At 43.9% G+C, this 27962-nt stretch overlaps 2 protein-coding genes across 3 annotated transcripts; both read left to right on the top strand.

Moving 5' to 3' along the window:
* The first annotated feature begins 15 nt into the window (after positions 1 to 15).
* On the top strand, positions 16 to 17607 carry rab5c (RAB5C, member RAS oncogene family). Of its 2 annotated transcripts, XM_021624833.2 has the most exons (6): positions 16 to 176; positions 9253 to 9617; positions 11146 to 11297; positions 11561 to 11683; positions 11907 to 12000; positions 16094 to 17607. In XM_021624833.2, exons 2-6 carry the CDS (start codon positions 9452 to 9454, stop codon positions 16216 to 16218), a joined length of 660 nt encoding a protein of 219 aa, XP_021480508.1. In that variant the 5' UTR covers positions 16 to 176; positions 9253 to 9451; the 3' UTR covers positions 16219 to 17607. The 2 variants fall into 2 exon arrangements, with proteins under 2 accessions (XP_021480508.1, XP_036794145.1); XM_036938250.1 differs by lacking the exons at positions 16 to 176; positions 9253 to 9617 and adding an exon at positions 9693 to 10225.
* Positions 17608 to 18256: 649 nt separating this feature from the next.
* Positions 18257 to 27613, top strand: LOC110538187 (histone acetyltransferase KAT2A). Its single transcript, XM_036938248.1, has 18 exons — positions 18257 to 18629; positions 18947 to 19073; positions 20638 to 20783; positions 20902 to 20991; positions 21093 to 21274; positions 21517 to 21708; positions 21863 to 21969; positions 22128 to 22238; positions 22437 to 22573; positions 22767 to 22975; positions 23090 to 23216; positions 23388 to 23498; positions 23585 to 23728; positions 23890 to 24004; positions 24098 to 24134; positions 24267 to 24330; positions 25040 to 25124; positions 25339 to 27613. Exons 1-18 carry the CDS (start codon positions 18405 to 18407, stop codon positions 25530 to 25532), a joined length of 2403 nt encoding a protein of 800 aa, XP_036794143.1. The 5' UTR covers positions 18257 to 18404; the 3' UTR covers positions 25533 to 27613.
* Positions 27614 to 27962: the final 349 nt, after the last annotated feature.

The following is a 27962-nucleotide window of genomic DNA, read 5'->3' as shown; positions in this document are numbered from 1 at the left end:
TTCAGGAAGTGGGAGGATCCCGGAAAAAAAAAGGCACCAAGCAGAAGTGAAGGCCGGGGCCTATGTGTTGAGCAGTCGTAGTGAGCTGTGATAGAGAGAAAAGTCGTCAGTCGAAATTGTGCAAAGTGAGTGTATACGAAGAAAGGGGAACGCATGTCTGACCTTTGCCTCTAACGGTAAGCTGTTAACTATACTATTTTGGTTCAGATTTCCACTGTCAAATTTTGCTCAAGCAACCAGACAGTAAACTAACGTTAGCTAGCTACCTAGCCAGAGATACGTCGCTAGCTAACGACTGTCAGATTGATATGTTAAATGGGACTAATTCCTTGTGCAGATAGCTAATGCGGTAACTAGTTAGCAAATAATAAAAAGCTTTGTTCATAAGTTGACCAAATAGTTATTTATCTTTTAGATGTTTGATTTACCCCGTCTTTTCTGTGCGATGTCATCATAAACATAGCCAAGTTAGTTAGCATAAGCTAGGCTTTCGTCAGTGTCGTTCAATGTGATTTTTACTGGCAGTAACGTTAATTTACAGTAGACATATTTTTGTCGTCTACTCAGCTAACTAGCTACTCAACTATAGCTCTTATTGACATTATATAACAATTTTATAAAATTGTTTGGCTTTTACAAGCTAGCTAGTTACTGTAACTTTGTGGGCTAGCTAGCTAAATTACAGAAATGTCATGTGTTAGATTTGTATTTCATAGCTAGTTAGCCTTTAACTGACAGCTAACTAACTATATAGCTAGTAGATTTTATTTTTGGTCCAATCAATTTGATAAACCTTTCATATGTTGATTTCTAGCTTTCAACAGAGTATCTTAGCTCATTGCCATTGGTGTCAGCAGGCTCTTGGTATCAGTGATGATGACGATAGTATGAGGAAGTTTGAAACCCACCAACTTAATAGCTATTTATGGTTTCTGCCTGGTAATGATCACGAATCATTCCATCTTGCAGTAACCCACGTCACCTGCTCTTTTACGTTAATTGTTATCTTGCCACTGGTTATCGTTTACTTAGTTAGGTCTCAAAACATATTTTGGATAATTGGAGTTCAAAGTGCATGGCTGTATCTAATTAGGCTCATCATTTTGAATGCCATCATTTTCTGAGTTACATTTTTTGTCTGTACTTGATGTCAATGGTGGTACAGGTAGGTCAGTTATCTGATGTAGCCCTCATCGTGGAAGTCTGTCTGTGTCATGTTCTTTTGTATGAATTGCATGCTTCCTTTTCTCTGGTCTATGGTGGAATGTGGTGTCCCTCCTAACTTACTGCGTCTCTTCAGTCCTGTACCCTTGTTCACTCCTTCACCTTTACTGCAGGTCATCTATGGCAGTTGTTCACAAACTGTGGGGTCGGCAGGAGGGTGGGCATGGGAGACCCACCTAACTCAGTTCGGCTTTCAACTTTTTTTAAAAGTTGTAATAGTAGAATGTACAAGGTGCAATTATGACATTGGGTAGTGCATCGTCTGTTTTCCTCTTGTCATGTCAGTCATTGCATACCTTAGAGCAGAGTTTCCCAAACCCTGGGTGCACGTTTTGGTTTTTGCCTTTGCACTATACAGCTGATTCAAATAACCCACTCATCTTGAGATGTGCCTTTTGTTACGTAAATCATTTGTTAAATGGGGTGAAAAGGAGACTGAATTGCTGATTTTTTAAATTTGTTTTATTTTTAAATGTAAGCTCTAGTGTAATTGAGTTTCTATCAGGAGTGAGACACTAAGACTTTGGGCAAGCATAGTCAACCTCTGCATCATTCAAGACAGATAATTTGTGAGAAGCTGTTGAAGTTCACATTTTAGACATTGTTATGTAAGTGCCAGCTGAAAAGTGGACTGGGCTTGAGTCTTTTGGGTAAACACCAGGGTAAATCCTCATTGGAAACTCGTTGGTGTGTTATGGCTCAATAACAGGACTAGAGAAGGGATTTTTAATAATTTTCCCAAGTTGCTGCCATGTTATGGTGTGGACCTTGTCCTTTGAGAGTGGTGACACATTTTGACACAGGCAAATATTATATAAAAGGCAATATTACTAGGTGGCATAAAATGTTTGTTTGATTTGGTGTTGTAAGCCTAGTTAAGACAGTTTCTATGATATTTCCAAATATTCCTGACAGAATGGCTAGTAAAACAACACTTTTCCATGTTCCTTCCAAAGTAAGCCTAATTAGTATGCGTTAGTGTGGTCAGAAAGGTTGTAATGCATTGGAGTCGATGGAGGAATGAATGAATCGGGTGTGTAGGAGGAGAAGCATGCCCATTTACAAAGGGTCATTCTGATGACTCCTCAAAAGACTGAAGATATCCTGTAGGTGTGATGTTTTTTTTCTGTTACCCAAGCTGGAGAGTTCTATGTGCAGACTGGGTTACTGGTCAGTTTGCTACCAGACTTGTTTGAGACTTACAAGATCAATGTATGCCCCCTATTGATTAAACCACAATTTAGGCCTAAACAAATGGGAAATTATTTCATTAAGTTTGAGCCATTAATAATTGTGTGGGCTTCCTCGCAGCCTGATTTGAGACACCCACTAACCCCACCCCGACCCTTTATTTCTGCAGCCGAGGCTCTGTCTGGGGTTCTTATTTCTCATACTAGCCCCATGCTCGAATTGGGGGTTGGGGTTTAGTCTAGTAGGCCTATGCAAAAACAGATGTTTTTTTTTATCTCACTTAGGGTTACAAAGCTACCGGTAATTTAAAACAGTCACCTTAATATTTGGTCATAGATTACCTTGTAAGTTTGGTAATTTATACTTTAATTATAAATATTAGTTTTCATTATTTTCATTTATTATTTTTTAAATATCTGTATCATATTGTCCACGAGTTTCTAGTAGATGACCATATCGACCACAAGAGAAAATTCCTGAAAAAAGTATCTAGGCTTACTCAACAATGGCTTTATTTTCAATTAACTCTGAAACTGTTGTCTTTTTCCACCACTTGTTGGATACATTTCCCTTTAATGTGAGAGGCCAAAATTATCGGCATGGAGTAGAATTGTATTACACAGGCTTTTGCTTGGCTGTCATGTTTCTCACAGAGGGAGCCAGAAAGAGAAGGAAATTATGTCCCCCTTGCCTGCCCCAATCATTTGCTAGTGATGTGTATCCTGTTTGCATTCCCAGATATTTAGGCTGTGTTTAGACAGGCAGCCCAATTCTGTTATTTTCTTCACTCGTTGGTCTTTTGACCAATCACATCAGATCTTTTCAAATCAGATCTTTTTTAGAGCTGATCTGATTGGTCAAAAGACTAACGACTGAAAAAAAAATATCAGAATTTGGACTGCCTGTCTATACGCAGCTTTAGTCACCTTTCCTCTTCCTATTGACCCATCCCTTAGTCATTAGGCTTAGTTTCTCTTGCATACATTATTGAAATAGTCCACTGTGCTACTCGATTGGGGTGTCTCGCTTTCTCTTCCCTCTCTGGGTTTATCCTCCCTGACGGTTTCCCATCCAGGCCCAACCCTTTTAAACTTCAGATGAAAGCCAAGCTAACAGCTGGATGCAGGCCAGGCGGGGTGGTATGGCTGCTGCTAGCTCCACCCTCCCCGTTACATCTAATTCCTCTGGTCCCTCCACCTTTGGAGTTCAGAGAACCTGTTGTCATGTCACCACGTATTCCTAGGTAGCTGGTTAAATTAAGTCTGTTTGCATGACCGCTTGTTGCACCACTAATTCCATGGCATTGATGACGAATGCACGTTGACACAGTCACACGCTGACACATCTGTAGATAATGGCTGTGCCAGGAAATGGGCTAGTTGATGGTTCAACTGGAGTCTAGGAGTGGGAGACTGAATTGTCCTTTGGGAACACGCAGCTCAAAGGCCTATTGGGGTGTTTATTGTTCAGTTGTTTAGGGGAATTCTGTGCATTCTCATAGTACAACTAACTTCATTCTACCCAGTCGAGTAACACCGGGTACTCGCAGTCGAGTAACACCGGGTACTCGCAGTCGAGTAACACCGGGTACTCGCAGTCGAGTAACACCGGGTACTCTTTCTGATCAGTCCCATTCCACCCCCTTCTGATTACCATGAACAGCACTGGCCTAAGAGTTTTACCTAGCCTGATTCCAGATCTGTTTGTGCTTTTGCCTACTCCAATGTCATTATCAAGCCTTTCAGCAATGTTTGGTATGACAATTCCATAACGAGTTGACAAGAGAGCAGAAACTGACTGGCATCCAGGCTAAGTTGTACCTGACAGCAGAGCACAGTGGGACTGTGATTGAAGCATACCTTTAGGCTAGTTGTGGTCAATAATGGGGTTGGCTCTGAGGTTAAGAGTAGGGCCGGGACAATACCAGAATATGTTTTCCATGTCAAAAATGAAACCACGAAGCAGATCTAACTCTTTGGTCCTTTAAAAACCTCCTGTGTATAAAACGTGCTATAGCTTGGAAAAATAAATAATGTATCACTCTGGATGACAACATAATGATGTTTGTTTCCAACATTATGGCTGTTTTCCTAAAGTTAAATCCACTTTGTGTTTTTGATTCCTTGCCACGATACTAAAGAGTATTGCGATACTGGTCGGGTCCTGTCCCTAGTTAAGAGTAGTGTTGTGCATAGCGGATGGGGTTCATGGCTAAATATGAGAGTGGGTACTTAATGTTAGCCAACTTAAGGCCAGGTGGGTGGACCATTCATCTTGTGTGTGTGTGTGTAATGTTTGGGATGTCAAGTATAAGAGGAAACCCACACTGTGATGGTAACTGATGTCACTGGTCATGTTAAATAGAAACTGAACAGCTACTTAGAATTCCCCCTCCCCCACACTCTTTTTCAGACTTACTAACATGCTGAAAAAACTGACCACGTTGAATGACATGAATGTGAACATTTATTATTTAATTGTTTAATCCAAAGTGCTTGCGTGTGTAAACGTGTGTCTGCGTAGCCAGGCTCTAATAGAACTTGGTTATATTTTAGACGCTAGGTGCGCTGCAAGTCCCGCCTCTCCCATCTACCCATTTGGTTTTTACGAGCATTTACCAACGTGGGTGATTTGAAAGATGAACACGGTCCACATTCCAGTCCAGTTGGTGGCGGTAATGCACCTTAAAGTTGGTTGCCAATCGCCATGTAAAATCCACAGAAGAAGAAAAAGACTCTGAACAAGGAGATATTAATCAAATAATTTAACTGTGGGTCAAAGATTCAGCTTTAAAAAAAAAATTAAAAAAAGACCAGATGTATTTCAGGTAAAATAACAACCCAATGTTTATCTCCAGGACCAATTATCCAGCAACAGCAAGCTAGCTAGCTAAATGTCAATTTAATGTTTCATGTGTGTTTTGACCTGATCCCAAATTAATATAGTTGGTTTTGGTATTTTAACCTGCATGAACGCGTCTGGTGGGGATAGGGAACACCAACATACACACGTGGAGTCGGTTTGGTCAGCATGTCCATCATGAACGTGGCTTCTTCATTTGATATATTTGTGCATGCATTGTCTTGAATAGCATTAAAGTCTACCTCATGCATGTGAGTGAGAAGCTGTTGATTGGATCATGAGGGCAATGCATGCAATATCTGTATGTAGTTAATTGTGGGTGGTGCCTCCAGTTCTCAGTGGCTGTGTTTTTACTAAGTGCTTGGATTTCAAGCTGGCAGCAAAGCCCACGGGAGGCTGTATGAACATTTGACCATCTCTCTTTGACCCAGCCTCTCTCCCCTCCATCTCTCTGACCCACTTCAGTGTGTGTAGGTCTCCAGAGTCCATTAAAGATGCCAGCAGAGGGCTGCTTAGATGCATGATGCTGCTCTGAGTGACTCTCAGAACAGGAGTGAGTGTTGGGCCAGCCACTACAGGCCCTCTAGCAATCAGTCAATCATATTACCAAGGATTTTGTTCTTTTATTTTACCTTTATTTAACTAGGCAAGTCACTTAAGAACAAATTCTTATTTAAGATGGCGGCCAAACCCGGGCGACGCTGGTCCAATTGTGTGCCGCCCTGTTCACTATACTGTTCAATAACCATGTCCTAAACTGTTTTTGGTTTATAATGGTGGATTGAACACAGGACTTTTTGATGCAGATCAGATTTTCAGTTATGTTTGTCCTCTGTGTTTTATATTATTTAGAGTGTTATCAGTGTTACTGACACTAATATAAAATATGGGCTCGTATGACTAGCCTTGGTTAAATGTTCTCACTCCCTTATCCTGTTTTTGGTTTCTGAAGCCCTCATCCCGGCCTCTCCCTCCCCTCTTCTCCCTGTCCTTGGCTATGGAACCATGTCAGCATGCCTCACTGCCCCAGGACCTCTTCATTTCCATAGTGTGTGTGTAGTAGACTATCAAGGTTGGAGAGCAGTCACACCTGTTGTTTTGTCTTAGACATACTGGTAAGGGTAAACGCGTTGTGTAAAAAGTGCCTCCAAACATTTGACCGAAGTGACCTGTTTAGGCTAGCTTAATTAGAGATACTAGGATGATTCTACGTTCTTCTCAGAAACACAAAGACATTGAGCTTAGTTCCACAGACTTGGTCTATTAGCTTTCTTACAACTTCCTGTCTTGTTTGTACCTCAGCGTCTTCATATCAGCACATAGGTGTGTATGTGGCAGTAGTCTAGGCCTTTGGTGTGCTACCTTGGTGTGCTACCTTGCTGTACTGTCTGCTCTGTGCTGGGTTGACCCTCTCAGGCCAGTGTGTGGTACCAACACACTGTGATCTTCTGTCGCATGCAGAAGATTAGGTCCTTGCCTGGCCTGGGAAGGACTGAGCGTCAACAGCAACCCTACTCTGGCTGGCCTACCTCTCTCTCGCTCCTTAACCAGGACTCTATAAAATCCATGTTGTGGACAGAATCACAAAATTCAGACAAAACATAATTCAACAATATTCAAATGTATTGGACTTATTAGAAAATGTATTCATTTGCCCAAGTTAATCATAAGACAGGGGGGGCAGGGTAGCCTAGTGGTTAGGTTGCAAGTTCAAATCCCTGAGCTGACAAGGTACAAAATCTGTCGTTCTGCCCTTGAACAGGCCGTCATTGAAAATAAGAATTTGTTCTTAACTGACATACCTAGTAAAATAAAGGTAAAATAAAATCAGTGATTCGCATTTTCCTGCAACTTTCTGAAACTGTGTGTGTGGTGCGCGCATATGTCTACACTCTGTGTAGCGAAGATGCTAATGTTAAGTCTTCTGGTAGAGATGGCTTCCCAAAACCATTGCCAATGAAATGTTAACTACAAAGTTGCCTATGCCTACCTGGGAGAATGATTTCATGATTATTTGCATCAATCCAGTGCAGAGTATGCAAAACAAATGGCCAATCACATGAGCACTACAGAAACGTTGCTAACCAAACAGCGGTCTCTTGCTGGTGCACACTTGCATTAAAGGGTAACTACACCCAAAAATGTAGATGTCTTTAAGCATTGTTGTGGAAATAAAACATCAGATTTGTATTATTTTTCAATAATAATAATACAGCAAAACGGAAACCTGTAAACAATAAATTAAAATAAATACAAAAAAAATAATGAGGAAAACAGAATTTTGGGGTAAAAATAAACAAAATAAGCCATGGGAGCCTCATTGATTTAGTTCTGTTTGAGTCACTGATGGTGGAAGAACACAGCATAAGCCTTGGCAAAATGTGTAGAACTGTAGAGAATTAGCTTTAGAACTGCAATTTATTATCACTGTAGAATTGCAGAAAACTGTACACATTTCTCTACGTCCCATGGCGAGACCCCCCCCCGACATTACTCTTCCCCCCTCTAGTCAAGTGTGTTATTTCAATCTTTGAATGCACTCACTGTTGAAAGACAGGCCTATAGTAGAAGCCTGTACACTGTGTCGTGTATAACTATTTTGTGACGTTATTGTGATGTTTCACACTTAGTTATGGATTTTAGCATTGTAGGCTAACCTAGGCTGGTTGTCCTAACAGTGAATGGTTTAGTATAAAGGGCCAACAGTACTGTATGTGCGTATGTGCATGCTACTCTGTCCTTCTGCGATGTTCACTTCCTGCTATGATATTAATTCCGTTTCCTGTCCCTTTCACCAAGCAGAAGCTGACTGACCTTGTGAAGTAGCTCTATGGAAGATTTGTTTAAGTGTTTCTTACTGTAGTCATATTCCTCAGTCAATGTAAAGAACAACACTTGGACACTGGCCCAACCATAAGATGACAATCTGCACATCATCATGTGACTATCTAAGTTAAGACGGATGTGTGCAGGCCCAAGGTGGACTGTAAACACAGAAACAGGAGTCCTTGGGGCAAGCAGCTCAGACTATCATTTCCTGTTCTGTGTTTTCACTGTGGTCCTCAGCTCTGTGGTCTATGAGAACACACACACACACACACACAGGTTGCATTGGGTTGGATGTGAACAACCGTTGAACTCGGCTTTAGGCTAATGTGTCTAGACAAGAGGTTTGGGAGCGTGGGGGACTGTCTCTCCCCCCTAATTTCGCGTTCAAGCGTCATGATTGTGAATGCTGACGGTTAATTGTGGTCGTACTCATGGCCCAATCTGCATATCTAAATGTTGCTTTAGACAGGACCCCATGACATTTCCTTCACTGCTGTATTTGACTGTTGAGTCTAAAGTAAATATAATTAAAAGAGAAGAGGGCAGGGCTTATCTCCCTGTCCAGCCCTTGCTTCATTCAAACGGACATCCAGACCACAATGTAGGTTTCCAGTAGGCCTATCAGAAAATAACCTTAATTTAAACATTGAACTGTTTTCTTGTCAAACCATGTTGGTGTTTTAGAAGCACTGACATGTTCCTCGACCAATGGTGTTCATCAGAACATTATTGATTTACAACACTGATCAACTGGAGCAGAATAATTAGTCTGCTAGGCATTGATTTGAGGCATTTGGGGTTTTTAATGAGTAACTGATGGACATCAGGACCATTTTATAGGTTTGTTTGAACCTGAATAATAAGCCCAGTCAAAGGTTAAGATTCAAAGGACTCACTACACTGTACCATGAAAGTAGATTGGGTTATACCAGACACTTGCGGGAGTAGCCAACTTGGTATGACACCATTGACTGGTGGTTGAGAACAAAACGATTTAATCCATTTTGAATTCAGGCTGTAACACAACAAAATGTGGAATAATTCAAGGGGTACATTCATTCTGAAGACACTCTAGTTTACTAAAGTTTTCCTGTATCAGACTGGCTGCCTACAAGTGATATTATTACTGTCTGTTCTTTCTTCCAGCTCACACAGGTGAAGTCCCCTCTTCCTCCGGCTCCCTCACTTCCTGGCCTAGACTCACCTGACCCAGCTTAGCCCACCCTCGCCTGGCCCGGTCTCAGCTCCAGTCCCTGCTCCGCTTCAGAGCCCCAGTCCTCCGCCCAAGGCAGCCTCATTCTCCACCAAGAGCCTCTTACCCCGTTGAAGCTCTCTGCTCGGCAGCATGGCAGGTCGAGGAGGACCAGCACGGACCAACGGCGCGGCAGCCAGCAACAAGATCTGCCAGTTCAAGCTGGTGCTGCTGGGAGAGTCAGCGGTGGGCAAATCCAGCTTGGTGCTGCGCTTCGTCAAGGGCCAGTTCCACGAGTACCAGGAGAGCACCATCGGAGGTGAGTAGGCACGCCGTTGGCATTGGGATTGTCATTCTTCTGACTGTGTCTTAGTCATGCTTCGTGTTTGTTGCTTTACAGCTGTCCTTGTGTTGAGTCAGTATCATGTTATAAAGGTCAAGTAGATTGGAAGTGTGAATGTGTAGTAGACTGAAGGAAGATCACTTAGAATGCCTTGGTAACCGGGGATGTGTTACTGCTAGCTAGCAGCCCTTACCCTAGCTGTTGTCAAGGCCAGGTCAGGAGTAGACATGAGCTACAGAACCAGATCTTTCTTGGCAGCTGATCACCTGACTCTTGCATGAGCAGCCGAGCCTTTGACTGACACTTTAAATATGTCACAAGGAGTGGGATGTCCTTACTCCCGGCCACAGAAAGCCTTCTGGAGAATGTTCAAACTGATCATCTGCCTAATAAGGTATGTATTGACTTAATGCTAGCCAGAGTGGAGCTGCGAGAAGGGGGTCTCTCTCTCTGTGGGCTCTTAAAACAGGAAGGAAGTCGGTCAACAATGGGATTTCCTGTCCTGGAACTGCTCCTATATCTACGGATCTGGAAACCAATACTTGATGGTTTTAACATTCAAAGAATTCCACTGCAAAAATTGGGTAATGACTAATGAGTAACTATTAATTTTCAGCTTCACCTAGTGTTATAAACTTACACACGGGTGTTGGTAATTTCCATTATGATTTAGTGGTTTACTAGCTAGATTGCTTTCTTTGTGATTTATGCATTACACTTTCTATAAATAAATGTTAAAAAGTAGAGTTGCATCATGCAGCCACAGCAGGGTGAGGCTGGAGAGACCGGATGCTTGGTGCTTACACTAGCCAAAGCCTTAGGACGAGTCAGCATTTTCAAAACATTTTAAAACCTGTCGTCAGCTGTCTGGTCAAAGGTCACTGAGCTTCAGTATGGAGCAGGCTTCCTCTATGAACGCTGCTGTACATTTCCCTCAGCCGTGTGACACAACGGGCTGAATTAGCAGTGTCTTTATGTTCCATGGATTAGCCAATAGACAGCCACATGTTTTGTCCTCTCATCACTGTCTTGTTTAGTATATTTTACTCTCACCACTTTACACAGTAACCTTTTACCCAGTGCTTAGTGCTCTGTGATTCGATCTTGTTTATTTACCTAATAATTGTCCCTTCCTCCTCTCTAACGTTGGAAGGCTCCCAATTCTCCTCAGTGCTGGCTTTGTAGCTTCACGAGTTCTCATTAAGCCACTGTTCACGTTTCCTCTTAACTGTCTCATGGCCTTGGCTGTTGGGATTATGTTTGCCTTGTGCTAGTTTAACTCAGCCATGTCAAATAGGGACAACTATACCCCTATGACACGATCTAAGGAAGAAAACAAAATACCTGTCCTGTACAGATACTGAGTTTTACTCCACTGTGAGGAAATGCACAGGCAGAGTCAAATGTACACCTCTTTTCTATGTGTAGGGCATTTGAAGACTTCAAAATAAAATAAAAATAGAGCCTGAAACTAAGTCTATGATTTGTCTCTACACCCATCCAGCTGCCTTCCTCACACAGACCGTCTGCTTGGATGACACAACAGTTAAGTTTGAGATCTGGGACACTGCAGGGCAGGAACGGTATCACAGCCTGGCCCCTATGTACTACAGAGGAGCGCAGGCTGCCATCGTGGTCTATGACATCACCAACACAGTGAGTGACAGCTGCTGGTCACGTGTGGAACTGGTTCCTGAGCGTTGTCAGCACTCGGCAGTGATTTTTTTTTTAGCTGAGGTTGATTATTCAAACCCTCAACAAAGGACAGACCTTTGCTCTCGTAACTGACTCTTCTGTAGCTATGTAATAGAGCTCTTGTGTGGGAAAACACACATCCATTGTGCAATCTGCCTTTGTCATGTATTTCATCAAATCAAATGTTTTTATGATGTTATTAAGAATGTTTTTTTCCTGTGCAGGATACATTCACACGTGCAAAGAACTGGGTGAAGGAGCTCCAACGACAAGCCAGCCCCAACATCGTTATTGCACTGGCAGGGAACAAAGCTGACCTGGCCAACAAAAGAGCTGTGGACTTCCAGGTATTGAGGAACTCCTAACAATTAGATGCTGCTAGTCCCACTGGACTATTAGTGGAACATGTCAATGATAAGTTTGTTTAAACAGGAGAATGTATTAGAAATGTCATTTTCATAGTTTCTGTTGATATTCAAGAATGCTCATGAACTCTCAAAGCTTTGGGTTATTACTGATTGTATCAATGTGTTTGATGGGGCTCTAAAGATGTATTTTTTGTGTGTGTAGGAAGCACAAGCGTACGCAGATGACAACAGTTTGCTCTTCATGGAGACTTCAGCCAAGACGGCCATGAACGTCAATGAGATCTTTATGGCCATAGGTACGTGTACCACAATATTATATGTGCATTTATAAACTGGGTGGTTCAAGCCCTGAATGCTGATTGGCTGACAGCCGTGGTATATCAGACCATATACCACGGGTATGAAAGAACATATACAGTTGAAGTCGGAAGTTTACATACACCTTAGCCAAATCCATTTAAACTCAGTTTCACAATTCCTGACATTTAATTCTAGTAAAAATTCCGTCATGTCAGTTAGGATCACCACTTTATTTTAAGAATGTGAAATGTCAATAGTAGAGTGATTTTTATTTCAGCTTTTCTTTCATCACATTCCCAGTGGGTCAGAAGCTTACATGCATTCAATTAGTATTTGGTAGCATTGCCTTTACATTGTTTAACTTGGGTCAAGCTTTTCGGGTAGCCTTCCACAAGGCATAATAAGTTGGGTGAATTTTGGCCCATTCCTCCTGACAGAGCTGGTGTAAGTAACTGAGTCAGGTTTGTAGGCCTCCTTGCTCGCACCTGCTTTTTCAGTTCTGCCCACAAATGTTCTATAGGATTGAGGCCAGGGCTTTGTACAAATGTTCTATAGGATTGAGGCCAGGGCTTTGTGATGGCCACTCCAATACAATGTGATGTGATGGCCACTCCAATACACTCCAACACTCCAATATGACTTTGTTGTCCTTAAGCCATTTTGCCACAACTTTGGAAGTATGCTTGGGGTCATTGTCCATTTGGAAGACTCATTTGCGACCAAGCTTTTAACTTCCTGACTGATGTCTTGAGATGTTGCTTCAATATATCCACATAATTCCCCCCCTCATGATGCCATCTATTTTTTTTTTTGAATTTTACCCCTTTTTCTCCCCAATTTCGTGGTATCCAATTGTTGTAGTAGCTACTATCTTGTCTCATCGCTACAACTCCCGTACGGGCTCGGGAGAGACGAAGGTTGAAAGTCCTCCGATACACAACCCAACCAAGCCGCACTGCTTCTTAACCAAATCAAATCAAATGTATTTTATATAGCCCTTCGTACATCAGCTGATATCTCAAAGTGCTGTACAGAAACCCAGCCTAAAACCCCAAACAGCAAGCAATGCAGGTGAAGAAGCACGGTGGCTAGGAAAAACTCCCTAGAAAGGCCAAAACCTAGGAAGAAACCTAGAGAGGAACCAGGCTATGTGGGGTGGCCAGTCCTCTTCTGGCTGTGCCGGGTGGAGATTATAACAAAACATGGTCAAGATGTTCAAATGTTCATAAATGATCAGCATGGTCGAATAATAATAAGGCAGAACAGTTGAAACTGGAGCAGCAGCACAGCCAGGTGGACTGGGGACAGCAAGGAGTCATCATGTCAGGTATTCCTGGGGCATGGTCCTAGGGCTCAGGTCCTCCGAGAGAGAGAAAGAAAGAGAGAATTAGAGAGAGCATATGTGGGATGGCCAGTCCTCTTCTGGCTGTGCCGGGTGGAGATTATAACAGAACATGGCCAAGATGTTCAAATGTTCATAAATGATCAGCATGGTCGAATAATAATAAGGCAGAACAGTTGAAACTGGAGCAGCAGCACAGCCAGGTGGACTGGGGACAGCAAGGAGTCATCATGTCAGGTAGTCCTGGGGCATGGTCCTAGGGCTCAGGTCCTCCGAGAGAGAGAAAGAGAGAAGGAGAGAATTAGAGAACGCACACTTAGATTCACACAGGACACCGAATAGGACTGGAGAAGTACTCCAGATATAACAAACTGACCCTAGCCCCCCGACACATAAACTACTGCAGCATAAATACTGGAGGCTGAGACAGGAGGGGTCAGGAGACACTGTGGCCCACTCCGAGGACACCCCCGGACAGGGCCAAACAGGAAGGATATAACCCCACCCACTTTGCCAAAGCACAGCCCCCACACCACTAGAGGGATATCTTCAACCACCAACTTACCATCCTGAGACAAGGCTGAGTATAGCCCACAAAGACCTCCGCCATGGCACAACTTAAGGGGGGGGGGGGGGGGGGGGGGGGGGGGGGCGCCAACCCAGACAGGATGACCACATCAGTGACTCAACCCACTCAGGTGACGCACCTCCTCCAGGGACGGCATGAGAGAGCCCCAGTAAAGCCAGTGACTCAGCCCCTGTAATAGGGTTAGAGGCATCCAACACAGCACGCATCCAACCCGGAAGCCACCCGCACCAATGCGCCGGAGGAAACACCGTGCACCTGGCCACCTTGGCTAGCGTGCACTGCGCCCAGCCCGCCACAGGAGTCGCTGGTGCGCGATGAGACAAGGACACCCCTACCGACCAAGCCCTCCCTAACCCGGGCGACGCTAGGCCAATTGTGCGTCGCCCCATGGACCTCCCGGTCGCGGCCGGTTACGACAGAGCCTGGGCGCGAACCCAGGGATGGCACAGCTGGCGCCCTTAACCACTGCGCCACCCGGGAGGCCTGATGCCATCTATTTTGTGAAGTGCGCCAGTCCCTACTGCAGCAAAACACCCCCACAACATGACCGTGTTTCACGGTTGGGATGGTGTTCTTCGGCTTGCAAGCCTCCCCCTTTTTCCTCCAAACATGATGATGGTCATTATGGCCAAACAGTTATATTTTTGTTTCATCAGACCAGAGGACATTTCTCCAAAAAGTACTATCTTTGTCCCCATGTGCAGTTGCAAACCGTAGTCGGGCTTTTTTGTGGCAGTTTTGGAGCAATGGCTTCTTCCTTGCTGAGCGGCCTTACAGGTTATGTCGATATAGGACTAATTTTACTGTGGATATAGATACTTTTGTACCGGTCTACTCCAGCATCTTCACACGGTCCTTTGCTGTTGTTCTGGGATTGATTTTTACTTTTTGCACCTATGTATGTTCATCTCTAGGAGACAGAACGCATCTTCTTCCTGAGCGGTATAACGGCAGAGTGGTCCCATGGTGTTAATACTTGCGTACTATTGTTTGTACAGATGAACGTGGTACCTTCAGGCATTTAGAAATTGCTCCCAAGAATGAACCGGACTTGTGGAGGTCTACAATTTTGTTTCTGAAGTCTTTGCTGATTTTCTTTTGATTTTCCCATGATGTCAAGCAAAGAGGCACTGAGTTACACAACAGGTACACCTCCAATTGACTCAAATGATGTCAATTAGCCTATCAGAAGCTTCATTTTCTGTAATTTTCCAAGCTGTTTAAAGGCACAGTCAACTTAGTGTATGTAAACTAATGACCCACTGGAATTGTGATAGTGAGTTATAAGTGAAATAATCTGTCTGTAAACATTTGAAGGACAAATTACTTCATGCACAAAGTAGATGTCCTAACCGACTTGCCAAAACTATAGTTTGTTAACAAGACATTTGTGGAGTGGTTGAAAAATGAGTTTTAATGACTCCAACATAAGTGTATGTAAACTTCCGACTTCAACTGTGTTTGTACCACTCTAATTAAGTTGGTAACCAGTTTATAATAGCAACAAGGCACCTCAGGGTTTGTGGTATATTGGCCAAATACCACACCCCCTAGTGCCTTATTGCTTAATTAGAAACACTTTCCAAATATTGAGTTGCACCCATCCTTTTGCCCTCAGAACAGCCTCAATTCATTGGGGCATTGACTGTCGAAAGCGTTCCACAGGGATGCTGGCCCATGTTGACTCCAATGCTTTCCACAGTTGTGTCAAGTTGTCTGGATGTCTTTTGGGTGGTGGACCATTCTTGATACACATGGGAAACTACTGTGTGAGAAACCCCGCAGTGTTACAATTCTTTACACAAACCGGTGCGCCTGGCACCTACTACCATACTCTGTTCAAAGGAACTTAAATCTTTTGTCTTGCTCATTCACCTCTGAATGGCACACATACACAATGTCTCAACTGTCTCAAGGCTTAAAAATCCTTCTTTAACCTGTCTCTCCTTCATCTACACTGATTTTGAAGTGGATTTAACAATTGACATCAATAAGGGATCATAGCTTTCACCTGGATTCACCTGGTCGGTCTGTCATGGAAAGAGCAGGTGTTCAAAATGTTTTGTATACTCAATGTACATTTCTTCCCAGAACAAATCAAATGTGTAGAAACCATAAAGGCTTCCTACTCACTGTTTCTTTCTGTCCTTCTCTGTAGCCAAGAAGCTTCCTAAGAACGAGCCAGCGGGTGGAGCCGGTGGCCGGGCCGGTGGTCGGGCAGGAGTGGACCTGCAGGAAGCCGCCCCACAGGCTGGTGGTAGCAAGTGCTGTGGTGGGAACTAACCAACTGGACCGACACACCAACCAATCTGCAGTATCAACCAACTGATCAGACCAGCTGACAAACACATCCCACGGTCAAACCAACTGACGGTCTGACCAACCACCATGCACCGATCAACTGATAAGCAAACCAGCTCACAGGCCAATCAACTGTCAACACACAACTCCAAAGTTCCAATGATCAGACCAACAGACAAATGACACAATTATGACCAACATGACGACCTACAACTGTTTTAACTTAACCGAGGACATAACTACCCATTATCTCCAACCAAACGATGGACATCTGACATCATCCAGGCAAAAAACAACCCCACTTAGGGAGGAAAAAAAAGATCAATCCTTACCAATCGCACTTAACAGAGCACTGTTCTTTTTTTTTGTTCACTGTATTTCTGTAAAAAAAAATCAAACGCAACTGGGAGGAATAATGAACAGGCTCTTTATGCCCTCTCCTTTCTCTCTCTCGCCATCTTTCTTTACCATAATGCTACAGTATTTCAACGTATGTCTTGTCACTTCTAACCCTGTTTAGTTTGGTGGTGGGTGAATGTAGCAATTCTCATTATTTCATTTTTCCTTGTTCCCGATCGTCACCCTTGGGCAAAAGAAGGGAGAGTGTTCAACCCCAAAAAAAGGAGTTAGGAGAACAGTTGTTTCCTTCCAGCTATAGCAGTTGTGTAGATTAACTGAACTATTACATTGTTATTATTATTACTTTGACTTATTTTTGACATGTTAAACAGTATGATTTCAAAGACTAGACCACCTAAGGTTTTCCAATCATTAATCTATGATATCCAACCATGTGCATTAACATCATTGTCACCAATAACTCATTTCTAGCATTAATGTAATGTTTTTGAATCATTCATATACAATGACGAAAGTGGAATAAAAAGGATGAAGCAAGAGTTGTTTTCCTGACCAAAATCACAGATGTGTATTGAAAACATGTTGCTATTATTTGTATAATGATTTTTCTTCAAACATGTAACCAATCAGTAGTTACTGTCAATACAATACCTTCCCAATCTCAACATGATGCTTTGTCATCCTCAATTATTTTTGTCATGTAAAGATGTATTTTTTTTATTTGTTTTTGTGTACAATTCTTTTGTTTTCTGAAGAGTCTCTGGTATTGGGTGCACTGGTTCTGTCACCTCTTGTGGTTTCAGATGTTCTCTTCAGTTTCTTTTGCTTTTCTGTTCTGTTCTTTAACCTTTTCCTATCGGGGATGGATTCCTCTAACCAGTCCGTGTCTGTTATGACATCAATGACTAGCACAACAGTACCTGCAGCTGTCACTGCTGTGAGATGGGGGGACAGGGGTAAACCAAGCAAAACAACAAATTGTAATTTTACCAATAAATAAGGGGGAAGGTATCTCATTGTCTGCCTGTCTTATTTGTTGTATGACAATGGGTATTAGAGTAGAAGATTTTTCACGGTTAGATTTCACCTAACAGCTATTCGTATCTCTACCAACATGTTGAGCGTATAGTAGTTTCCAGTCATTCCAGCCTTTTGTTCTCTAATTCTCGATCTTGCTTAAGATCTCCTCAATAGATCCTCATCAGTCTAGGAAGCCAGCTGAGCACAGTGAGTCTGTCTGAAAATCTAACACTGGTCTGACTGAATTGCTCCACAATCACCCCCCCCCCCCCCCCCCCCCCCCCCCCCCCCCCAGTAATGGCTGGGGATGATTCTACTTTCCCATACTAATTGTAAACAGCTGTTGCCCCAAAGCTGAAACCTTTAATTTCAAAAGGGATAAGTACACATTACATTACTTGGATTATTTATCTTACACGTTACACAAGAACCTCTCACAACAGTCCTCATTGAAGTTAAAGTGAGTGTGCTCTACTGACCTCTACTGGATCGTTAAAGTTGGATTTATACTCAATGGTGGTCAATAAATAGTGTAGCTAATTCAACAGTGTAATGCCGTATTTTTTATGTTAATGCATTTGTATGTTTTTATTGCAAACTTTGACTACTCCGGCTACTTTCAATACTTTAGCAGACTGCAGGGGCCACAGACTACAGTACCCATACTGCCTTTCTTCAAATCCAGGGCGAGGGGAGAGGTGAGCGACCCAAGAAGGGGTTGAGTGGAACCAATGATGTGTATACGCACCATTGAGTGGAACAAGCAGCAGTGAAGCGTGCGTTTTGATATGTCGGACCCGGCGGCACAGGCCTTGCAACCCCGGCTACATCAAGCTCAGTCTGGTGGGACTGCTGGGTCTAACGCTGCTGCGGTGGGATCTGGATCGGGGAACAGTGACCCAGTCAGACCAGGTCTTAGCCAACAACAGCGGGCGAGTCAGAAAAAAGCCCAAGTCAGAGCTTTTCCACGGGCGAAAAAGCTCGAGAAACTCGGCGTCTTCTCCGCTTGCAAGGTAGCTAGCTAGCTAACGTTAGCTATATGGCTAGGCTAGCTAGCCAACTTCAAAACAATGACTAGCTAACAAGCCATTTCCCCTACTTGTATAACAGTCTCAACAAACAGAAAAAAATACACCATTGTCATTTGCAATGGGTTTCTAATATGCAATAATAGCCTTCATAAATGTATATGGCGTAGCTAACGTTACTGTCAAGAATATAGTTAGCAACAGCAAGGTTAACCAACTTTGCTAGCTAGACAGCCAACTAGCATGAATCTGCTTTATGATGCTAGTGTGGGGCTTCTGATTTACTTTCCTATTATCTTTAGGCTAGTGACACATGCAAGTGCAATGGCTGGAAGAACCCACAACCGCCGACTGCCACCCGAAGTATGGATTTACAGCAACAAGCGGCCAGCCTTAGCGAGTCCTGCCGCAGCTGCGGGCATGCCCTGGGTAGGCTGCCTTATGACTCAACACTAGTTTGAAGGATAGACATGCTTCATGATCACACTGAACCTAATGTCATCAATTCACATCATAGATATAGAATCTGTATGCTATTCCATAATATCAATTATGATAATCTAAATTCCACAATGTAGGTTTCTGTCTCATCTATTGAGTGAGTAGTAAACATACTTAGCTATACCCCCTTTAAAGGGGCAATCAGCAGTTGCTACATCCATTTGTGTACTTATAAATTGATATGTACCTATTGATTCTTGAAGAATATAACTTATAAATGCTTAATGAGCTTAGTTCAACTGTCGTACCCCATCAGAACCCAAAAAATAAGCTTGTTTGTATTTTATGTTTATTTATTTAACCTTTATTTAACTAGACAAGTCAGTTAAGAATACATTCTTATTTACAATGATGGCCTACCAAAAGACAAAAGGCCTGCAGAGATGGGATTAAAAAATAAATTAAATAAAAATATAGGACAAAACACACATTACAACAAGAGAGACAACACTACATAATGCGAGAACTAAAACAACAACATAGCATGGCAGCAACACATGACAACACAGCATGGTAACAACACAAATGACAACAACATGGCAGCACCTCAACATGGTAGAAGCACAAACAGGTTACTAACATTATTGGGCACAGACAACAGCACAAAGGGCAAGAAGGTAGAGACAACAATACATCACGCAAAGCAGCTACAACTGTCAGTAAGAGTGTCCATGATTGAGTCTTTGAATGAAGAGATTGAGCTAAAACTGTCCAGTTTTAAGTGTTTGTTGCAGCTCATTCCAGTCGCTAGCTGCAGTGAACTGAAAAGACGAGCGACCCAGGGATGTGTGCGCGCTTTGGGGACCTTTAACAGAATGTGACTGACAGAACGGGTGTTGTATGTGAAGGATGACGGCTGCAGTAAATTTCTGGGGGGAGTGAGCCCTAAGAGGGCTTTATAAATAAGCATCAACCTGTGGGTCTTGCGACGGGTATACAGAGATGACCCGTTTACAGAGGAGTATAGAGTGCAGGGATGTGTCCTATAAGGAGCATTGGTGACAAATCTGATGGCCGAAAGAACATCTAGCCGCTCGAGAGCACCCTTACCTGCCGATCTATAAATGACATCTCCGTAATTTTGCTTGGTTAGGATGGTACACCGAAGGGTTAGTTTGGCAGCTGTAGTGAAAGAGGAGCGATTACGATAGAGGAAACTAAGTCTAGAACTTCATCCTGCAGATTTGATATGTGCTGAGAGAAGGACAGTGTATTGTCTAGCCATACTCCCAAGTACTTGTATGAGTTGAAACAATGGAAATGTAAAGAAACACTATAGCCTAAAAACATTGGTAAAACTATCATTTCAATATCATGGATGGTCAGTCCTTGCATCCGTAGCTCTGTCTATGAATTTGAGAGTAGTTAAATTTCTCCAGCCCCATTCCTCAACTTTTTACCGAAACAGTGGCGGGGGGAATCCTTTCTCATTGTTTCAACTGCTGATTGACGCTTTAAGAGGCTGATCTGTTATTGAACCCCTCCTGTGCAGCGGCCCATGTGTCCCACCTGGAGAACGTGTCAGAGGAGGAGATCAACCGGCTGCTGGGCATGGTGGTGGATGTAGAGAACCTCTTTATGTCTGTGCACAAGGAGGAGGACACGGACACCAAGCAGGTCTACTTCTACCTCTTCAAGGTATGAAATCACTTCCCTCCATTCTAACCAGACAGACAAGTGTAGATGGCCATAACCTCTACTTTTCTGGCTTAGCACATCTTGACCCTCTCTCTCTGTTGGTCTCTATCCCCCCCAGCTGCTGAGAAAATGCATCTTGCAGATGAGTCAGCCGATAGTGGAAGGATCATTGGGGAGTCCCCCCTTTCAGAAACCCAACATTGAGCAGGTAGTAACAGTCTCCTTCCTATCTGTTTCTCAAGCTGTTCTTTCCTTCTTCCCCAACGGAAAAGTACTTTTTGTACACGTTTGTTTTATTTTGTTCCTCAGGGAGTGTTGAACTTCGTTCAGTACAAATTCAGCCACCTTGCACCCAGAGAGAGGCAGACGATGTTTGAGCTCTCCAAGATGTTCCTCCTGTGTCTCAACTACTGGAAGCTGGAGACTCCCACACAGTTCCGCCAGCGGTCCCAGAAGGATGATGGCACAGCCTACAAAGTGGACTACACCAGGTGTGTGTGTGTGTGTGTGTGTGTGTGTGTGTGTGTGTGTGTGTGTGTGTGTGTGTGTGTGTGTGAGCCATGTGTTGTGAATTTATTTAATTGCAGCGTATTGCATCTTGCTTTTTTGTTATTGTTGTATTGCATCTTGTTTATGTTCTGTTCATGTGGAGGTCTCACTGCAGTCTGCTCATTTTATTCCCATCAATAGTGACTCACAACTACTGTAATCTAATCTGTGTCTTGTTTCCCAGGTGGTTATGCTACTGCCATGTCCCCCAGAGTAACGACAGCCTGCCGCGCTATGAGACCACCCAGGTGTTTGGCCGCAGTCTGCTCAAGTCAATCTTCACCGTGACGCGCCGCCAGCTCCTGGAGAAGTTCCGAGTGGAGAAGGACAAGCTCCTCCCAGAGAAACGCACACTCATCCTCACACACTTTCCCAAGTACGTGGTGTGCAACCAATCCGTAGTAATCCGCTCAGAATCAGAGTTGATACTTATTGTGTTTCTCCTTCGAGTTACAATCAAACCAAGATTCTGGAGTGAGTGAGATGGACGCTGTGTATCTGTGGCTTGTAACAAAGGGTTTGTGTCCCAGGTTTCTGTCTATGCTAGAGGAGGAGATCTATGGGGAAAACTCTCCCATCTGGGAGGCTGACTTCACCATGCCTGCCTCAGAGGGGGGCCAGCTGGGTCACCAGTTAGGTGAGAGGCACTTATGTTACAACTAAATAAGTGGTTCTCATAAGATCCATAAAGGCACTTATAGGTTGTACAACATGTAATGTATGATTTCCTTCTTTCCATTTTCAATAATTCTGTCTGGTTTCGGTCATTGTCCTGTGTGTTTCTGATGCTGGCAGTGATCAGCCCTGCTGCAGTGTCGGGCTCGCCCTCCTTCTCTAAGGGCATGAACAGTGGCTCTTCGCTAGGCAGTCTGGGGCTGGACGCTGGCGTGGCCGAGCCCATAACAGGTCAGTAACTCTGGCAGCCCCGCCAAGCTAACGTTTGCTTTGTACTGGGTGTGAGGTAATAGCTGACGTTTGTTTTTATGTCTTATCTGTCTATGTGGGAGCTTTTATTTCCCATGCTTCTGTAGGATAGCCTCAGACACACAAACAGCATCTAAATTAATGATGGTTATAGTCATGTGTTGTACTGTCTCCCCTCAGGAGAGAAGAGGAAGCTTCCAGAAGTTCTGACCCTGGAGGATGCTAAGAGGATCAGAGTGATGGGAGACATCCCGATGGAGTTGGTCAACGAGGTGATGATGACCATCACTGACCCGGCTGCCATGTTGGGCCCAGAGGTGAGCGCTTCCCAAGACTGAGACGCATCATTTAATGTCCATTCGCCAGTGCAACATGGATATTTATGTTGACTGTGGATATGTTTTATCTAGTCTTAACATCTAAGTATGGAAACTGGATGTTTGTTAGAATGAATATAATAATTGACTGCCTTTATTGACTGCGTTGATAATCACTGTCACTCTCTGCTAGACGAGTCTGCTGTCTGCCAATGCTGCCCGTGATGAGACAGCCCGGTTAGAGGAGAGGCGGGGCATCATAGAGTTCCATGTCATAGGGAACTCTCTTTCCCAGAAGTCCAACAAGAAGATTCTGATGTGGCTGGTGGGCTTGCAGAACGTCTTCTCCCACCAGCTGCCTCGCATGCCCAAAGAGTACATCACACGCCTAGTGTTTGACCCGTACGTAGACACTTGAACGGTTTCTCTCACCTGTACCCCGTCTTCAGTGAAGCCTCTTGAAATGAACTTTTTGTGACCCTTTCTCTCCACTCCCTTGGACCGTTCTCTGTCCAGGAAGCACAAGACGCTGGCCCTAATCAAAGATGGCCGTGTGATTGGGGGGATATGTTTCAGGATGTTCCCCACCCAGGGCTTCACTGAGATTGTCTTCTGTGCAGTTACATCCAACGAGCAAGTCAAGGTATGGACGCACCTCTCCTTTACATACAACAGCAAAAATACTGAAAACAATTATCTGGGTAAGTTAGACTTAATGGCTTGTTATTGTACTTACGGTATCTGTCAGAGTTTGAATGTATGTTGGACTAAGAGCCCAACATTTCCCCCTGATGGTCTGCCATTGGGGTTTCAGGGCTACGGTACTCACCTGATGAACCACCTAAAGGAGTACCACATCAAGCACAGCATCCTGTACTTCCTCACCTATGCTGATGAGTACGCCATTGGCTACTTCAAGAAGCAGGTATGGTATAGGATGATAACATGTACCTCCCTCTCTTCCTCACCTCTCCTTTGACCTCTCTCCTCTGTCTCGCTTTGCCATTGCAGGGTTTTTCCAAAGACATCAAAGTGACTAAGAGTCGTTACCTTGGTTACATCAAGGACTACGAGGGGGCTACCCTCATGGAGTGTGAGCTAAATCCCAGGATCCCCTACACAGAGCTCTCTCATATCATCAAGAGGCAGAAAGAGGTGAGAGGACTCTCTGTAGGAAGTCCTCACATTGTGGGGCACACAGGTTGAGGTGAATGTCAGTGGACGGTTATGCATCTCTGGACCTTTCTCCATCTGTTGATGAAAGGACAGTGTTAATGTCCATGTTGGTGTGTTTTTTGTCAACCATGACTGGTCAGATCATTAAGAAGCTGATTGAGAGGAAGCAGAGCCAGATCAGGAAGGTATACCCAGGACTCACCTGCTTCAAAGAGGGGGTACGGCAGATCCCCGTGGAGAGCATCCCTGGCATCAGTAAGTGGCTGTGGGTCCTTCTAATACCCTGTTCAGGGTATAGACTATTAATGCCTTGTCCGATGTCATGTTTTAATTATTCTCTCTCCCTAGGGGAGACAGGCTGGAAGCCCAGTGCAAAGGAGAAAGTGTAAGCTGAATGTTTGGTCTATCAGGACATTTAAAAAATGATGTGCAGTATTGTCATAAAACAACTGGCAGCCTTTCCAATGACACGCACCCGTTATTGAATTTATATATTATTATCTATCCTGTCTTGTAGGAAAGAGTTGAAAGACCCTGACGTGTTGTACAACATGCTGAAGAATCTCCTGGCCCAGGTCAAGGTAAAACACTGACATGCACCGATACAACCCAGTGTTCAACCTCAGGAGTGGTCAGACAGGAGTGGTCAGACAGGAGTGGTCAGACAGGAGTGGTCAGACAGGGGCTGCATCCCAAATGGCAACCTATTCCCTATATAATCCCTGATCAAAGGCCTCCCGAGTGGTGCAGCGGTCTAAGGCATTGCATCACAGTGCTAGCTGTGTTACTACAGACCCTGGTTCGATTCCAAGCTGTGTCGCGGCAAGCCACGAACCGGGAGACCCATGAGGCGGCACACAATTGGCCCAGCATCGTCCGGGTTAGGGGAGGGTTTCCCGGCTGTACTTGTCCCTTCGCGCTCTAGCAAGTCGTGTGGCGGGCCGGGCGAAGTGCACGCTGACACGGTCGCCAGGTGTACGGTGTTTCCTCCGACACATTGGTGCGGCTGGCTTCCGGGATAAGTGGGCAGTGTGTCAAAAAGCAATACGGCTTGGCGGGGTCGAGTTTCGGAGGACGCACGGCTCTCGACCTTCGTCCGTACGGGAGTTGCAGAGATGGGACAAGACTGTAACTACCAATTGAATACCACGAAATTGGGGAGTAAAAGGGGGTAAAAAAAAAAAAAAAAAGCATCCCTGATCGAAAGTAGTACACTCAGTAGGGAATAGGGGACCATTTGGGGTTCAGACTGAAAGTCATAACAACGGTGTGGTTGTGTTCCTATCCCAGACTCACCCTGATGCCTGGCCCTTCATGGAGCCTGTGAAAAAGACTGAGGCTCCAGACTACTACGAGATCATACGCTTCCCCATTGGTGAGTATATCATCCGCTCATTATTCCCTGGCTTGTTTATATGTCCCAGCCATGACAATTATCTACCTATTTGAACTCATTTTGAAAATTAAAATAGAAAAAAAGCATTCCATGTTTCACCAACTCAAAGTCCGCCTGGATATGTCAGTAAACCCGCTGAAGGAACATTTCAAATATAACCCACGTGTCCCCCTCTCCTCTCTCCTTCCTGTAGATCTGAAGACCATGACGGAGAGGCTGAAGAACAGATACTATGTGACCAAGAAGCTGTTCATAGCAGACCTGCAGCGCGTCATTACCAACTGCCGTGAATACAACCCCCCGGACAGCGAGTACTGCAAGTGTGCCAACACACTGGAGAAGTTCTTCTACTTTAAGCTGAAGGAAGGGGGCTTGATCGAGAAGTGAAGCTAGGGTCACAGGTCACCATGCAACGACGGCCCCACGGCGGAACAGCAGGAAGGAGCGCTCGTGGACACTCACTCACACACACTGTCTTGTGATGACATAGTCAGGGGGTCATTGCTAGCCGTATTCCAACCCCTTTTCCCTCGTCTTTTTTTTTAGGAAGCCTTCATTAATGGCAGTGCGTGTTTATGCATGTTTATATTACTGGTGGGTGAAGGGAACTGTGGGGTGTAACAACAACAACATTTGGAGGTAATTGGAAAGGCTCTATGGGCGAGTTAAGTTTGTTAATGTGTCGAAATGACTCTCCATCAATCCCTCCCTCTCTCACTGTTGGTTTGTCTCCCTCTATCCCTGTCTCACTACCCTCTAGTATAGAATCTCTCTGTGTGTTGCTGTCTCATTCTGGTTTCATTCTTGCTCCACGTGATTCATAGGAGCTGTAACGTATTCCTGTACCAAAATGACTGGTCCCACAGCAGATCATGTCAAACTTTCCACATAGGTAACGTTCAAATTATAGGATGGCATTTTCACGGAATTGTTTCTCAGTCGGATAAAATAATGCCCTCTTAGACATTCACAGCTCCTCCAGATGGGAGTTGTATTTTTGGTACTGACATGGAAACGTGAGTAGGGGGGGGACCTACGCCGTTGTTGCCTTCCTGTACTGACATACACTTGAAAAGAGGCCAGTAGACTTGGAGGGTAGAAATACAATGTGCCCTTGAGTTAGGTGACGAGACCTGTTCAGACTCGCACTGTCAAAGTCCGGTCGCAGTCACAGATAATGTCGCCACACCTCACAAGCCCCGGATAGGTATTTAGCAGTAATGTAACCACATCACGTGACAGGACACGCTAACCATTGGTTGATACAATGCAACAACTGAAATGTAGTCAACCTGAAGCATGACCATAGATATCCCTGTCTGATATTGCATTATGTTGGATTTGGCATCATGTGATTGGTCTGTAGAAAAACTTGCAACTTTCCTATACGTTTCATCTTTATGGTTGCCCTCGAATAATGTCCCCACAACTACTGTATGTTGAACTTTGTATTTATTTATTATTTCACCTGAACAGTATAATGAAAAACCTACCGCTACATTTGAAGATACTTAGGCCTAATGTTTGTGTAGTTGTCAATACTGTTCTTTTCCCATTCACTTCTGGGCCAGTATGGCCATGTCACTGATCTCAAACATGCTTGTTTCTCTTGGGGAAACATCAGAGATGGTGTAGTAGTGTGTCAGTGTTGTTTTAATGGTGTTGTCTGATCTGAGGGTAGTCTCTGGAATCCCACACCAAGGGCAACAGCAGGAGCGTTGTTAATGTGGGAGCCAACTGTTTAGGTTTCTGTTTGTCCTAGAAATAACCTGTTCCTGATGGAAGCACAGGATCCAACCACAGTGGTAAACATGACCGTTCGATTTGTCAGTATTTCGCTGAAAGGCCATAGAGCCCTGTTAATACAGTATGTAGGTGTTGCACAGCACTTACCCTCCCTGCTGGTTCTGTCTCTTCTATGGTGGATATGCATTGTGTTATTATGATAATGGCTGACAAACACAAAAAACAAGTGTCCGGTTTGGTGTTCACTCCATACTCACAAGCAGTATCGCATGATGGAGAACTATAATCTGCATCAATTTCTGTTGTGTTTTTACTGAGATGGCCACGGCTATTCACACAAACCCACTTCTTGGTCATAGTCGGTGTCTGATTGTCTGCCTCTTGAGATGCCTTTGGTTCTCTGCTATTTTGTAAGATGTTTTGGGGGAAATGACTTGTCTGTGCTGGGTGGTTGAGTATTCCACTGAACTGTTGTGTGTGTGTGTTTGTACTTGAATCATGACTAGCTTTGAGCAACTAAAGTGATGTCAATGTTTCGTTATTCAGGGTTGTCAGTTATGTATCTCTCAATCTACCTATGTATGCTGCATAAAGATTCTGAAAATACTGTGTGAGTGAAATGTAAAAATATTAGGACTTGCTACAGTTTCTTTTAGTTATATGGTTTGAAGAGCTCTTTACTGTAATACTGTTCATGAAAATAAAGTTTTTATAGTCAAATATTTCTGTGCTTATTATTATCTTATAAGATGGCAACTAGTTACAGTATACACTGTTTTTGAGTGTTTTCCAGTAACCATGCAGTGTTGTTTAGTAGGTGTGACCACAAGGTTTATTCCGGCTGTTTAAATGCCTGAAGACATGCTGTACTGGTGTTTCCCATGGTGTCTTGCAGTTTTGTTTTCCTGATGTCACAACTGGTAATAATGGGGCCCATTAAGGGCTCTGGGTGCTTTGTCAGGCTAAAAGAAATCTGCAACAGCTTTCTCCTGGACTGCAGATAATTAGACTTAACAGTCCCTCTCAGTACAATACCACTAGATTAACACATCTGCAGTTTGGTCGATTTCG

The sequence above is a fragment of the Oncorhynchus mykiss genome, chromosome 12 (genome assembly GCF_013265735.2).
Source record: "Oncorhynchus mykiss isolate Arlee chromosome 12, USDA_OmykA_1.1, whole genome shotgun sequence".
Classification (NCBI taxonomy): Eukaryota; Metazoa; Chordata; class Actinopteri; order Salmoniformes; family Salmonidae; genus Oncorhynchus; species Oncorhynchus mykiss.
This window is presented reverse-complemented; position numbering and strand designations above follow the sequence as displayed.